A 16679-nucleotide genomic window follows, 5' to 3' on the forward strand; every position below is an offset into this window, starting at 1 on the left:
TTTGGAGTCGTTTGGGGGCAGTGACACACGGCCCTCTCACATGCCTAATATATTTATCACATATGCAGCACAGCTATTTTCACTTAATCTTGCTGCACATATCGGAAGATTTTTACAATGGCAGCTGACAGTCACACCATTGACTTCATGTTTCGAGTTTATGTTCAGCCACAGTTAGTGCTGATCACACTAGATGTGTACAGTGCTTGAGTGAACTGAACCATGCCCATGCCCACCTCTTCAAGCAGGCCTGGGCACAGTTCAGCGTACCTTGCCCCAGCATGGTACGGAGTGATCACACTTGTCGAACAAACTGGACTTCGGGGGTCGAATGTGCTTGGGCACGGAATAGGTCACCTAGTGTGAGTACACCCTTAGAAGCAGTTGAAAACCGTTCACTGTAAGAACCCTGGAGGCATCTAAAGTAACAGCCATTTAGAACACACTTGAATGTTTTGTTGTTGCACAACAAGAAATTCACTAAACAGTGAAAAGGTCTGTCAGCGATTTTAATTAAGAGTTACTGTTTGCTCAGCCTTATATTAATGCACAAGCAGCAGGCTAGTTTTAAGAAGAAGAAAAAACAAGGTTATTTCTCATTGCTGCACTACCTTTTAGCAGCTTCATTCACTTTGGTTATAATTTACTGTTATTAAATATCAAATATTAAGTATTTTGTACTTGAATTTAAAATTAAAATTTAAAATTGTCGGTAAACTTGCTGATAACACCAGCAATTTTTTTGTCAATGTAAAAACACTAAGAAATATTAGGAATAAAGTGATCATCAGTTGTTCTTTTCAAAAAGGGCAGTGTTGAAAAGCCTACTGAAGTAAGTACAGAGTTATTTTTGTGTATATGACTCAAAAATATTGGTATTTTATACTCATGTAGTTAATACTCATGTTCAAATTGTTGCCTGATGAAATACTGAAAACTACACTTGGTCATGTCAAAAATGCAAAAAGGCATACTAGAAAAAAAAAGAGCTGCTCCACTTTTTGCTGGGGTGTGAATGGCTCTAAAAATGTACTTTGGCAGACTAAAGTGTAAGCCACATGCTGGATGTATTATTGTTAACCTGCTTCAATTCATAAATGTGTTGGTTGCATCTGCTGTTGGCAAACCAGTCTTTTCTTTGTATCTAAGATTTCATAGAAAAATCAGCATAATCACAGTAAATCCTCTGCTCTTTTCTGGCTCCCATAGCCTACTAGTGATTGGTGGAGATTCCTGTCGACCCCGACACCCTACCCACATCCCCCTGCCCCCAAAATCCCCCTTCGTTATCACTCATCATGTGCTCCCCTGAGCTTGGTGCAAGTGCCAGGTTTCTGAAACAGGTAGTGCTAAGCCTCTTGGAAAGCGAGCTCCATTAAAACTGCTGCCAACTGCAGGCCTTTCAGTATTGTCTTTGTATTGTTCTTTGGGAAGTCACAAGTATTTCCATCAACTTAGTTTGCTAAATAAAGGGAAACAGATGTAGAAATGGAAAAAGGAGAGAGCAATGCAAATGAGAAATACTTTGAAGTCTAATTTTGGGTTTTATGTGAGTATCTCTCTTGTTTCTCTGTGCTGTTCCTTTATCCCAAAGTGAAGGTGCAGTGTGGCTTTTTCCCATTACTGTCTGTTTACTCTGCAGTGGATAGGACCTCTGAATGAAAAGCACAAAACCTCATGCTAGGAATATGATGCTGAAATGCATGGATGCTCCTGCACACATTGGTAAAGTGTAAGGCTGGTATGTATGACTGTTAAAAGGCAAGAAGTAGTGTTTCAGAATGCCAGTTTAAAACGATGGACACTAATGGACATGCCATTTGCGAGCTGACAATGGTTACCACTCTACTTGGTGAACCCTTTTTACTAATTGATTTCAGTTTCCTGCATTATTTTGTTGCTTTCCTATTTGCTCTGTAACAGCCTTAATGAAAATGGCTTCTTGTTAAGGCTGTTATGGCACTCAGCTGTTTTGAAGGGATCTGAGACCAAGGTTTTACAATGCAGGCATTAGTCTATTAAAAAGAAGATACCTGGGTACTTGGGTTTAACAAGGGGGGTTGTCAGGGGCAAAAGACAGAGGAGGAGATAAGGAGAGACTGTGAGGGGGAAAGAAAAGAAGAGAGAGGTAATGAGGGGGGATTTGAAATAGAGATAGGCTGAAAAAATAGAGTGAGCATGATCGGAAAAGAGAGAGACAGAAAGTGAGGGATAGAGAAAGAGAGGTTGAACAGAGGTACAGAGAGCTGGTGAAACACTAGAGCCGGAACAGGAGCCTGTGATCACGGCTGCAGTGAGCACAATTACCTCCTTTTCAAATCCTTCAGTGACACTGCGGGAGGAAGGAGGACTTTGAAGCTTGAAAGGCAGGAGCTCGCTTTCAAGCCTCAAACGCGAGCAGGAAAGGCCTCTGAAATTTGTTCAGGCCTCCCTATCCACCATTAGCTTGTTTCTTCCTCTGGCCTCTGGGCATTTAAGCGCTTTTTGAAAAGATGTTAAGAAATTCAATCACCATAGAGAATGAGAGAGAAAGAGAGAGAGAGTGCTGACTACTTTTTCCTTTCTCTATTTCTCTCTATTTTGCTTTATCTTTGCTTTCCACCCAGTCCTCAGAGAGCAGTCCTGCAGTCTTTGTGCTTGTTGTGTACTGGGGGAAATAGATGGAATACACAAACAGCACAAATGAAAAGAAATTAAGACAAAGAGAATTGAAAGAAAGAAAACAGCTTGGCTCATGATAATGGCTATGGATGACCCCTTTATATATTCTCTGACTGGTCCAATCACAAAATCAGAACTCACCGGGCATCAGCATCAACATTAAACTGTACTGGAGAGATGCAGAATGTTCCGAGATACACAGTAGCGCTGAAGAGGAACACACAAGGTTTCTGGTTTCTTGTAGATTTAGGTTTGTTTCATGGATTTTTTATACAGTGGGAGAAATACTCTTAGTAGGACATATTTATTCATTTGTGTGTTTGTGTAGTGTTTTTTTTCTCCTTGCAATTTCAACATGCTATGGACATGAATGGACAAATTGCATCGTGCATGTGGAAATGCTCTTACCTTCACTATTAAACATAGCCGTGAGTTCTACTTTTTAACTATGTGATTTCACCAAGCATTTTAAAGATCTCGGATCATGATCATTCAAGATTTTGAACATTCATTTTTCTGACCACATTTCTCCCTCAAAGTTGACAGTTCACCACTCTCCTTCCAGGTTTTAGAAATGCTTTGGACAGTTCTTAACCCAATTCCAGGGATTTCAACAACCTCCTTAATTGTTTTCTTTGCTGGATGCAGACCTTCTGAAACACAGTAACATCTTTTCCATGACCCTAGGATACGTCCTCTGACATAGTTGTTTAAGAAATGAGAAAATACACGCTGCATCAGTTAGGGTTAGAAGAATTGTTGCCAGCTGAAACATATTAATCACTGCAATAATGATCCAATCACAGGCTCTTAAGTATTTGCTTATTTAAATCCAAACGGCAAAGTTTGTTTTTCGGCCAAGCGGTGTATACACTCACCAAACACTTTACTAGGAACACCTGTACACCTATTCATTCTTGCAATTATCTAGTCAGCCAATCATGTGAGAATCGTGCAATAAAGAAAAAAAAATCCAGTGAGCGGCAATTCTGTGGATGGAAAAACCTTTTTTTTCCCAAAAAAATATATTTATTGAGAAAGAAAACATACTACCTGTCACATAGCAACAATACCATTCAAATTTTTTTATTACACTTACATATACATACATACATACACACAAAGCGTTGAAAAGAAAAACGAAATTAAAGAGTACAATCAACTAAACAATCCCCCCCCCAACCAATATCTATATCTGGTTATGTATATATTATGAAATCCAACAACAGGCACAAAAATTCAAGTGGGGGGTGTCTGTAACTCCATAAAATATGACATAAAGGGTTGTCATTCATAAAAAAAACCAAAAAACTTGTCAGTACAACCCCTCATCATATACTTTATTTTCTCGAGTTTTTAAAAAAAACATCATGTCCTTTAGACACTGAGAGATGGATGGATATTTAGCAGACTTCCAATGCAACAGTAGGGAAGGTCTTGCTATTAGGGATGTGAAAGCAATAGTATCTTTTTGTAGAGAGCTTAATGGAACTGAGGCATCAGGAATCCCAAATATAGCAATCAATGGGCAAGGTTTTAAATCTACTCTGAGAATAGTGGACATGATAGTAAAGAAACCAGTCCAAAAACCGTAGAGATCAGGGCAAAAGAAAAACATATGGCCAAGATGGGGAAAAACCTTTTTGATGAGAGAGGTCAACCGAGAATGGCCAGACTGATTTGAGCTCACAGAAAGGTTACAGTAACTCAAATAACCACCCTGCACAATTGTTGTGAGCAGAAAAGCAGTTTAGAATGGGCCACAGTTTAGATGGGTCACAACCGCAAAAGACCATGTCGGGTTCCACTTCTGTCAGCCAAGAACAGAAATCTGATGCTGCAGTGGGCACAGGCTCACCAAGACTGGACAGTTGAAGATGGAAAAACTTAGCCTGGTCTGATGAATCTCGATTTCTGCTAAGGGACACAAATGGTAGGGTCAGAAGTGGCCTAAAGCATTTAGGGCAATTGTCAGACTTGATTATCTCACAAAAAAGAAATCAGTGGCCTCCTTTTCGTGTTTGAATAAATAGGCCAAATATTTATTTGTGTAGCATTTTTGTGGACTTTGTCAATGAAATCATAATCATTTTATATGACAATGACAGTGTATATGACTTTACAATCGTTACATTTGGAAGTTGTATGCGCTCTGCTTTTTTTCATTATTTTAGAAATCATACACCCTGTATATCTACAAATAGGGATTCACTCCTTTCACATGCTCCCAGACATCCTTGAATGTATGGTTGTGTGTTGCAGAGGACAGGAATAGACTGCTTTTTAAATCCCATTTTGACAGTATTACAGTTTAGGAGAGGAGGCCTATTTATCCAGCTTTAGCCGTGTAAGTACCATTATTCTCTTAATAAGATCACTGAGTGTGCAGTATAGGATTAAATACTTAAAACATAACTGACACTGGAAGTTCAAATATACACTCGCTGTCCACTTTATTAGGAACACCTGTATACATTCGTGCAGTTATCAAATCAGCCAATAATGTGGCAGCAGCACGATACAAAATTATTATGCAGATGCAGAGCTTCAGGTAAGTGAGTGAGTGAAAGTTCTGTGAGTGGAAACATGCTGATTAGAACGGTCAGAGGGAAATGGCCAAATTGGTTCAAGCTGCCAGGAAGGATATATATTTGAGGTCATAAGTTTACATATGCGTTGCAGAATCTGCAAAATGTTAATAATTTTTTTTTAAAAAAAAGAGCAATCATAAAAATTGCATTTTGTTTTTTAAACCAACTTTACCATGGTAGCCCATTATTAAGTTAAGCTTTTTAAGTTTCAAGTGGTACCATGTGATAATTCAGATAAATCAAGTTTCCATAATTACGACTTAGTAAACAGTATAATTTTCTCTTCAACTAGCTGAAACAGGCATCTGCAATTTTAAAACATGTACTCTTGATATATTAATTTCCCATGCAATTGCCTTTTCCAAAGTGACTTTCAGGCCCAGTAAATATCATTGCAACTACAAAGTTGCAGTTGATTTTCATTGACCTTGTGCTATATAATGCACTCTTTTGTAGAAACTCCCCAAACTACATAATTATTAAGCCAAACATGCATATGACATTATTTAGCTGATATGAAAGATGCAATGCTTCATGCTAATACAAGTCCTAGTCTGCCCAATTTGAAGAAAGGTAGTGTAATGAAAACTCACTCTGGAACAGGGAAAAAAGAAGGATCTGAGTACTGCTGCACTGAGGTTATAGAGGTGAAGACCTGGTAAAGGGTTGAAGGCCAGGAAAAAAATTACATCTCTCTACCCCGATTTAACAAACAAAATCCCCTAAAAACCCACAGAAGTCTGTACCCTCCACAACAAACACACACACCCCACATATACTGTGCTGGCATGTTTGCTATTAGGGAGGTGTATTAAAGTAGAGAGCAGCTCTAAGTGTGGATGTGTAAGAGAGATGAGAGACAGAGAGAATGAGGGAGTGGAGTTAGCTTGTGGGTGTTGATATGACCCATGAGGACACTTAATGGGCAGTTTGGAATGCACAGATAAAACTCAGCTGCTCCCACAATGGGATTCTGTGTCTTTGAAAAAAATGAGAGAGCTGAGAGAGAGAGAGAGAGAGAGAGAGAGAGAGAGAAAATGAATGAAAGAAGGAGAGAGATGGTGGGAAATCTGCTGGGATGTTTGCCCATTTTATTTCTTAGGTTAGAGAGAGCTTGCGTCTGTGTGTGTGTGTGTGAGAGAGAGAGAGACAAGAGAAAGAGAGAGAATGGGGAGCATGTTGTTATATCTTAGTGCAGACCAAATGTCCCCACAAGGATAGGTATATCTGACAATTTAGCTGATGGGGATATTTTGATTTGTGTGTGTGTGTGTGTGTGTGTGTGTGTGTGTGTGTGTTGCATTTCAGAGCTGTTTTATTTGGCTGGGAGTAAACCAAAGCAAGAAGCTTTATTTCACCGTCCACGGGAGCATTCAGCATGACTAGACATGTTCCATGGACAGACTGCAATGCGTTTCTATGTGTGTGAAAACATGCCATATATAAATTGGCTCTGACAAGACTATTACAGTGCCAGAATTTGTTGCATTACACAGCCTTAAAAGTTCAAATTTGATAGACTTTCAGTTTTGCTTGCCTTCTTTTCACACTCAAACAACAATCAGCAACAATGTGTGTGTGTGTGTGTGTGTGTGTGTGTGTGTGTTACAGGGCACCCAGATTGTTTACTTATTTTGATTTCTTCACTTTTATAACTTTTTCTTGAATGAAACAATAACTTTGACTGTAATATAATGGTTATGCCATGGGGTGGGGGATGGGGAATGGGGAATGGATGGGCTTCAACAGCAGAAGACCACATCAGATTCCACTCAGGTTAGCAGTTTCTGAAATACTCAAACCAGCCCATCTGGCACCAACAATCATGCCATGGTTAAAGTCACTGAGATCATATTTTTTCACCATTCTGTATGTTGTGAACATTAACTGAAATTCTTGACCTGTATTTGCATGATTTTATGCATTGTGCTGCTGCCACATGATTGAAAGATTGGATAACTGCATAAATGAGGTGTACAGGTGTTCCTGTTAAAGTGGACAGTGGGTGTATTATTATATTATGTTATTTACAGTACAAACAATATTATTGGTATTAATTACACAAAACTCATTAATGCTTGCAGATTTTCCTGAAGTCTATGCACAGATGGAAACCATGTGACAGGGACCAAAATCACTTTTTTTCTCACATTACTGTAACCTCATAACTGCAAATAAATTTTTAAAAGTGAAATCTCTATTATTCACCTTTCCTCCTTCTCTGCTGCTAATAGAAGATGAGAACACTAGTTCTCCCTACCACCGGGAGAGGTGCAATGTGATTAGTGGACAGCTACCAGTGCCAGGCCAGGGCTCGGTGGCTGCTAAGCTGAGTGATGAGCCGTCCACCTCCACAGAAGAGCGACCCTTGCTGGTGAAGAAGGAGCTGCAGACCTCCCTGCCCTACCTCCCTGAACACACACTCCCTTACCGGGGCACACTGTTTGCAATGGACCCCCGAAATAGTTACCTGGACCCTCACTATAGTAAGTTACTGCCATGCTGACATGATAGTAGTGTAGAAGTTACTGAAATGAGCATCAGTTTAAATGATGTCAACGCTATACTGCCAATAACACTTTTCACACTTACCACACTGAAGTTGACAGTGTCCACACATGACTAGCTACACATGTCAGATTATTAATTCTAATGTGTTCATATATGTGAAAAGTGAAAACTGAGCTCACTTAAGTCTATTTAGTTTTATATACGGTTTGCTAAAACTATTAGCAAAGCTGTGATGCCATATAAATACATGTTTTTTTTACATTTCAAATGTTTATCAGGGAACAAGAATGAAATACAACTGAGAGTTTAACTAGTGGTCAACCAATATGGGTTTTTCAGTGGCTGACACCAACTGTTGAACAGTTTATTAACTAAATGTTTTCTCCTCAAGATTTGTAATGTAAAGTACTGTAAAGCAAAACAGAATCTTTTAGCATAATGTTACTGACCATTACTTGACAATGGTAGCCTTTGCGTTGCAAGTACTGCACATGCAGAACATGGTGATATTGATGTTGGCACAGCTCCCAATGTCATTCAGCTCTAATCTACAGTAGGAATGTCACAAATGGTGGACTTTATGGGTCCCAATGGCTTTTTTGTTCCCCATGAGAAATAAGGCATGTATAGCAATTTTCAGACATTTCGGACTTATGGGGCCGAGGGAAAATCACATAGAATTTGGGCGTGGCCTGCAGCACCACCTATGGGCTAATGTGGGCCATTTGTGGTGTCGGAGTTACTCGTGGCCTGTAGTTTCAATGTGCCAAATTTCAAAACTTTTTACTATTCAGATCTTGAGTTATTGGGCACTTTAGGGAGCTAAGGAGAATAATAATAATAATAATAATAATAAGTAGAAGAAGAAGAATACTTACAATAACAATAGCTTTCCTCCTAATGGAGGAATCTTAATAACTAAATAACTCTAGGTCAAAACACCATTAATTTTTTAAAATAAAAATATATAAAAATATAGAATTAATATAAATATGTAGAACAATAAAACATTGCAAAACTCTTAAAATAAAAGCAATATAAACATAGTACAAACTATATATCTAAAAACTTTGTAAAAAATGTTTTTGTTTGTTTTCTTAGGGAACTAAACCCACATTATAATGCCAGTGCTCATCACCATCCTTTAAGCATTGATTCTACAAATGCTGCTTACGGGCCTTGGCTAGTGCAAATGCTGCCACTATGTCCTGCATATCTAAAAAATAGCATTTGGTTATTTACTGTTACACTTAAACAATCACCATTATCTGATCCACTTACTGTCTTGCTTTCTTTTTTCCTCATTCTCTTTTTTTCTCTTTCTTTTTTTACTTCCTGACGGAAAAGCCTTCTTCGTTTTCCTTCAGTAATGTTGTTTACTGAAAATATTACTGCCAAAAAGTAAATGGAATGACATGGGGCCCCTTTCATGAGGTTACTGACTGTCATGTCGTCTGTTGTCACATTTTGAGACATTGTGGTGAAGTAAAGTTTGTCAGCCCTTGGGGGCCCCTAACAGCATGGGGTTCCAAGCAGTTGCCTTCCTTTCCTGTTCACAAGCTGCATCACTGCTTGTTATCTTAATTTTATGTTGTTATTTATTTTTTTTATCTTTCTTTTCATGTTACACATGACGCTGACTCGACTTTACTTGGAAAAATTTCAAGAGTCAAGTTCGAGTACAAGTGTACCAAAGTGCGTGACAAGTCCGAGTTCGTTCATAATTGGACTCGAGTCCAGACTCAAGTGAACAGTCAGTTTTCAAAATTTATGTTTTGGAATCAGTAAAAATGGGCATGGGTGAGGATCCGAGCAACTTTGACAAGGGCCAAATTGTGATCATATGGGTCAGAGCATCTCCAAAATGGCAGGTCTTGTGGGGTGTTCCCGGTGTGCAGTGGTTAGTACCTACCAAAAGTGGTCCAAGGAAGGACAACTGGTGAACCAGCAAGCGAAGGGAGTGAAGGCTAGCCTGGCTTGTCTGATCCCACGAAAGAGCTACTGTAGCTCAAATTGATGAAAAAGTTACTTTTGGCTATGATAGAAAGATGTCAGGACACACGGTGCTCACAACTTGCTGCGTATGGGGCTGCGTAGCCACAGTCAGAGTGCCCAAGCTGACCCCTGTCCACCACCAAAAGCACCTACTATGGGCACGTGAGCATCAGATCTGGACCATGGAGCAATGGAAGAAGGTTGCCTGGCCTGATCAAATTTTCTTTTGCATCATGTGGACAGCCAGATGTATGTGCATCGCTTTACTGGGGAAGAGATGGCAACAGGATGCACTATGGGAAGAAGGAAAGCTGGTAGAGGAAGTGTGATGCTCTGGGCAATGTTCTGCTGGGAAACCTTGGGTCCTGGCACTCATGTGGATGTTACTTTGACACAGACAACCTACCTAAATATTGTTGCAGGCCATGTACACCCCTTCATGCAAAGAGCATTCCCTAATTGCAGTGACCTCTTTCAGCAAGATAACGTGCCCTGCCACACTGCAAAAATTGTTCATGAGTGGTTTGAGGAACATGACAAAGAGTTCAAGGTGTTGATTTGCCCTCCAAATTTCCCAGATCTCAATCCGATTGAGCATCTGTGGGATGTGCTGGACTAAAAGTCCGACCCATAGAGGCCCCACCTCACAACTTACAGGACTTAAAGGATCTGCTGATAACATCTTGATGCCAAATACAGCTCATCTTCAGAGGTCTTGTGGAGTCCATACCTCAGTGGGTCAGAGCTGTTTTGGTGGCACAAGGGGAACCTACACAATATTAGGCTGGTGGTTTTAACGTTATTGCTAATTGATGTACATTCGCGAGTACGAAGAAAATCAGTGTTTCCGAAACTCTGGTGGAATATTTTTGGTTGGTTTTGCTTACACAGACATTTACACACAAATTTCGAAAAGATTATCAAATGAGGCCCTTTGTTTGCTGTATTCTTAGAAAGTGCATTGTGACATGTTGTGATGACATCAATGATAGATGATCATATTGTGTAGTTCTATTAATGGCTTAATAGTAATTTTTTACTGCAACTTATAGGATAGCTACAAGCTTGGTGGAGTAGAATCATCAATGAGTTTCCTGTCAGAGATTCAAGAGAGATTCCTGTCAGAGATTCAATGATTTGCTTTGTGCAAGATATCCTGGAATAAACCTGGTTTCTTACAATGTTCTTCATAACAGTAGTTGTAGTAGTGAACTGACAACTGAAGCAATTGCCTATATGCATGAGAAGCATTTCCTCTTGCAAGGTTTAATGCGAAACGTTCTTTCTGTCCCTTACTCTAATTTTTTTGCCTGAAAGGAGGCCAATATGAGGGAAAGAGTCACTCTGTTCCCTAATTCTAGGGAATTCTTAGAGGCTTGGAGTAAGCACACAATTCCAGCACAACTTCATCAGCACGCTGATCAAAGCCATGCAGGAAGGGGAGCCATCAGCCTCTCTTTTAGTCTCCATTCCGCTTTCTTTCTTTGTTTCTTTTTTCTCATTTTTCTTTTCATTTTTTAGATTATTGTTAGAAAGTACTAGTGCTCAAAAAAGAGAAAGCAAGAAAAAAAGAGAGATGATGTGAGCTGGTGCCTTTTAAGAGGTTAATTTGGCCAAGCAGCTTTTGTCTGTCTGTCACTCACAGATTGAAATTCAATGTAATGGCTTGTTTAGTTTGGTTAAACTGGCCTCAAGCCAGTCTTGACCAAATAGTACACTATACTTAATGAGTCTTTTTCTCTCCTTTTCAATTTTTCACTCCATCTCCCAGGGCATTAACTATGTCTCTCTTTAGTCAGTTCATTAGCTCAGCATTTATTTTGTGTGCTCCACTGGCATATATCTTGATTTATCTGAATGGAGAAAGGTTAAACTACAACTGGACCAATCAGGTTTTTTACAACATCAGTGACTAATAGTGGCCTATCCAACTCAGCAAAGTTGCCACCTTTCATAAAGCCTGGTCTGGAGTTGATATGAAAGCATGTTTGTGGATAACTATGCATGATGGGAAAGAAATTAAGAGAGTAAGCTACAGCATAGGAGAAAAAAGACAGAGAGTAGTGGGGAAAGGTTAATAAAGGAGGGAGTGAAAGGCACAGTGAGTGAATGTAGGGGAAAAAATTCCAGTCGACTTAGCACAAGTTGAGTAAACCATAGCGGAAAGTGTGGCTGTCAAGCTCCAGGAGGCACAGAGGTCAGTGTTTGCATGGAAAAGTCACTATCCTTAAAAAAGAAGTTGAAAAGGAGAATGGGAAGTCAAAGGGGCAAACTATGTCTGAAATGACTCAATTTTTTTCACATGGAGGACCTCAACAGCACTAAAATAAATCATAAAGAAATGGGAAGCAGATCTCATAAAGAATTTAGAGTAACAGCAGCTTTGAATTACAAATTAAAAAATTAGGAGTTACAAATTAACATATTAGGTTGTAAACTTGACATAATTACTATTCCTATCAGTATATTCACATTAAAGGACATACATGGAGTGTAAATTTTTCCCTTTTTTTCTTTAACAAATCAGGGTCTTTTACTGTTTTGATACAGTGTTAACGGATTACAATAAATTAATGGATGTGGTTGGTAGGGTGTGAGGATGACACAGATTTGAGTTCCTTCTGACAGAGCTTCAAAAGCCTGCATTATACTTCAGGTTTTAAAACACTTGTTACCAATCATAGGCTTTCCTTCCTCCCATAGACTGTAATGAATGAAAAATAATAACCCTTAAACTCCGTCGGAACTGAGCCATGACGCCTGTTTCTCTACAGCACCAAATCTATTTTCTTTTCTTCCTTGTAAATCTGTCAGACTGTAAATATATCCCAGATGTATGTTTGTGTGATTGAGAGCAGCTGGTAGGTTTTGCTATGTAGACAGTAGTAGAAGGAGGTGAGTGTTGAAGCACGTAAAGTGTGATTAGTTTTCTTGCTGGTGCATGGCAGGGTCTAATGTACCTAAATGAGCCTCCACCTGCTGCTCACACACCTGTCTACCACAACACCAGCACCACTACTGTCTGAAAACAAGGCAGAAGAGCCATGACCATGAAAGATTAGAGCACGATATTGTTGATACGGAAAGGGTTTTCAACATTTTGTCATACTTCATACCTCCTGCCTTTTTTCTCTGGCTTACCTCACTTTTTACCTTACTTACCTCACATCTTAGAAAGCACAGCATCCCTCAGGGAAAAAAGTGTGTAGGATAAATAGCCCTTTTGTGTACATCAGCGGAATCTCCATGATAATATATTTTTTTTCCCTTTCACAAAAAATTTGGAGTAAGTATCACTCTGCTAATACCAAATGTGCATAAGACCATAGCATTAATGAAATAAAGAATGAGAGTGAGATTTGTGATTTAAGATTAATACTGTGATTGTTTGCAGTGAAAGTGTTACTAGCAGTGCAGCATGTGTTTATATTGTAAGCTGATTAGAGGATCACCAGGTCCCACCAGTGGTGAGCCACTTGCTGGCGATGCAACTTCTCATCTTTGCTGGTTTAGTGGGATACTAATCTCCTTCCTCCGCTCCATTATTTAAGTACAAATAATCAAATGCTTGGCTTTTTATGAATCTTGAAACAACAAGGGCAGTTATTTGGATGAGAAAAACAGGGTCATACTGGACATATATATCTCACTAATGCCAAGCTGTATAACTACTTCAACAAACTATGAATAATGGAAAGGACCTGCAATATTTCATGATTTTGTGATTTGAGACACAATATCAAGCAAACTCCGCAATATTCAATGGATCTTGCAATTTTTCAAAACTACTGTAGATATTCAGCAGATCTGGGACAAGATGCGTCATGTGACATCACAACGTGCATTCAGTCAAACTGCTCGTCGATTGATTCACTTGCCTCAATCATGACTACAGCTGAAATGTCTCATCTACTAACAAGTTCCCTTTAAAAGGAGACACAATGTTGCGTGAGCTTTATGCTGTGGGAAGCACCCTTGTGTGTGACTGGTCTCTGAAGCTTGTGTAACATCATGCCTATTTATAGGCCTACCGTGATCAGGTTACATGGCAATTAAGCATGTCGCGTGATATAAAAATGGCACTTTTGAACCATGCCGTCAGCCTTGTTATTTTCAGCGAGACTGCATGTCAGTCATTTGTGTGATGCTTGCAAAAAAACTCATTTCCTCTCTATCTTTAAAAAAAAAAAATCATGCTTCTGAAAACCATACATAAGCCGTATTTATAACCCTGTGATGTCTGATTATTCGGCCATCGTGGGGAATAAACAGCACTATTTAGCTATTTAGCTATGCCGAAGGTGGAGGAGGCGCTTGCAAGCTTGCAACCTTGTGGGTCACTGCATACAATGGCAGTGTTGCGGGCCTACCAAGCAGACCTGTTGAGTGAGATCGACATGCAGCGGCATTCAGCCCCATCATGTCGAGTTCGAGGCCAGCACTAGTGCGAGGGAGGCACAGAAGCCGAGTGTGCTGGCCCACTTCTCCCCACAGAGAGCCAGGGGAACTGGGCAGCCACAGTCACAGCCTGCTAATAGGCCTGATCTGAGAATGGTCATCAAGGCCAAGCAGACAAAGGAAGAGCGGTCCTGAGCGGCCGCCGAGGGATGTATCAGGGGACATGAGGTTGTTAGGGCAGTTATCTCCCCGTACTACTGTAGGGCCTCCCCTAGCTAAGGCTGTCCCAAGTTTTCAGTGTTCTCTGGTGAGCGAGCTGTCACGGCAACAAAAATCTGATGCTTTCCCTCGAACAGAATGTGGAAGAATTAATATCACTAAAAGACCATTTAGTAGCATGAAAACTACTGCCAAATGTGTCTCCATAGGTTCTGTCTACCGTAGAAAATGGTTACCGGATCCAGTTCAGACCTCGACTCCACCGGTTCAGAGGTGTGCTCACCACAGTAGTCAGCACAGAGAAAGCGCAAGGTTAGTGCAGAAAGTAGGATCCCTCTTGTACAAAGGGGCCATAGAACATGTACCCCGTTCCCTGTGGGAGGGAGGATTTTAAAGCCGTTATTTTCTGGTTTGCAAAAAAGATGGGAGTATGCAGCCAATTTTAGATCTGCGTCATCTGAACTGTACTCTTCGTACATACAGGTTCAAGATGCTGATGCTCAAAATTATCGTTCCACAGATTCAGTTCAAGGACTGGGTGGTGTAACGATAGATCTAAAAGACGCATATTTCCACACAGAAATATCGCCCGGTCACTGGAAGTGCCTGAGGTTCACATTTGGAGGCAGTGTGTATCAATATTGGGTTCTTCACATCAGGCTAGCTTTATACCCTCGCACCTTCACAAAGTGTGTGGATGCCGTTCTGGCTCCCTTGTGACTCCAGGGCATCCGTGTATTAAACTACACAGATGACTGGTTAATTCTAGCACGATCCAGGGAAATGGTGATTCAACATTGAGATGTTGTTCTCGTCAAGATGAAGAGCTTGGGGCTCAGGTTGAACCTCAAGAAAAGTATGCTTTCTCCAGTGCAGATGATAACTTTTCTAGGAGTTATATGGGATTCTATTATGATGAGGATGTTTCTATCCCCAACATGCGTAGGGTCAATCCTATCAACATTGAGCAAAATAAAGCTTGATCTGGGCATACCCTCCAGTCTCTATGAGAGACTGTTGGAGCTTATGGCAGCAGCAGCCCACGACATATCATTGGGCCTATTGCACATGAGACCGTTTCAGTGGTGCCTGAAAAGTCAGGTGTTTTGTCTGAGGATGAAACCTCTGAGAGTAATCAATGTCACGTGGCGATGCCTACGTGCTCTGAAAATTTGGAGGAATCCCCAGTTTCTAGCCTTGGGTCACACTCTACAGGCATCTCTTTGTCGCAAGATGGTAATGCCAGACGCCTCCCTCATGGGTCTTAGGCAGCTGTCCAGCTCACAGTCTTTGGAGCGGCCCTCATCGGGAGTGGCACTTAAATCGCTTAGCAAGTGCTTTCTTCCCCAATTAAGAGGTCACCATGTGCAAGTTGTGACAGACAACACAGCGGTGGTCTCATATATCAACCACCAGGGAGGGTTACGTTCACGCCCCCTGTTCAGACAGGCATAGCTAATTCTTCTCTGGGCAGTGGGAAAGTTCTTGTCAGTGAGTGCAATGTACACTCCAGGCAACCGGAATGTGGGGGAGTCCGTATTCGGCCAAGCGGAAGTGGATGTGTTCGCCTCCGAGGAGACAACACAATGCCTGCTGTGGTTTGCCCTCACTCCTTGCACCAGTGGGGCTGGGCAACATGGTGCACATGTGTACGCTTTCCCCCTATTGCTCTGCTCCCACAAGTTCTAGCAAGAGTTTGCCAAGACCGTCTACTGTGGACCTGGCCCCTGAGGGGCACCAGCTCATAGATTCTGGTCTCACAGCTGAGGTTGTAGAAACCATGTTGAATGCTAGAGCACCATCCACGAGGAAATTGTATGCACTCAAGTGGCGACTTTTTGTCTCATGATGTGAGGAACATCAGCTAGACCCAGTGAACTGCGCAATAGCTACAGTCCTGAAGTTCTTACAAGGATGATTCTCAGCAGGGTTGGCTCCTTCTACATTCAGGGTCTACGTGGCCACCATTTCGGCCAGCCATGCCCCTATTGATGGAGCCTGTAACTTCAAAGTTTATGCGTGGTGTCAGGTGGCAGAGGCCTATCTACAGATCACGCATACCTTCCTGGGACCTTTCTGTGGTCCTGGAAGGTCTGTCATGTGCCCCATTTGCGCCCTTAGAGTCAGCCTCTCAGCTTCTGACTGTAAAGGTAGCTCTGGCCCTAACATCTCTCAAGTGAATAGGAGATCTACAAGCTCTCTCTGTTGCCCCTTCCTGCCTTGACTTTGCCCCTAGATTACACAAGGCCTTCCTATATCCTAGGCCAGATTATATTCCTAAAGTGCTTACATCTGCTGCCCAGC

At 40.9% G+C, this 16679-nt stretch overlaps 1 protein-coding gene across 1 annotated transcript in view; it reads left to right on the top strand.

Annotated features, from left to right (window-relative positions):
* The window catches only part of gli3 (GLI family zinc finger 3), a 193291-nt gene that overhangs the window by 60145 nt on the left and 116467 nt on the right, over nt 1–16679 (top strand). Inside the window, exon 4 of the mRNA XM_053610917.1 lies at nt 7487–7738. Coding sequence (XP_053466892.1) covers nt 7487–7738 — 252 coding nt within the window. The remainder of the gene's footprint in view (nt 1–7486; nt 7739–16679) is intronic.

This window comes from Ictalurus furcatus, chromosome 23 (genome assembly GCF_023375685.1).
Source record: "Ictalurus furcatus strain D&B chromosome 23, Billie_1.0, whole genome shotgun sequence".
Classification (NCBI taxonomy): domain Eukaryota; kingdom Metazoa; phylum Chordata; class Actinopteri; order Siluriformes; family Ictaluridae; genus Ictalurus; species Ictalurus furcatus.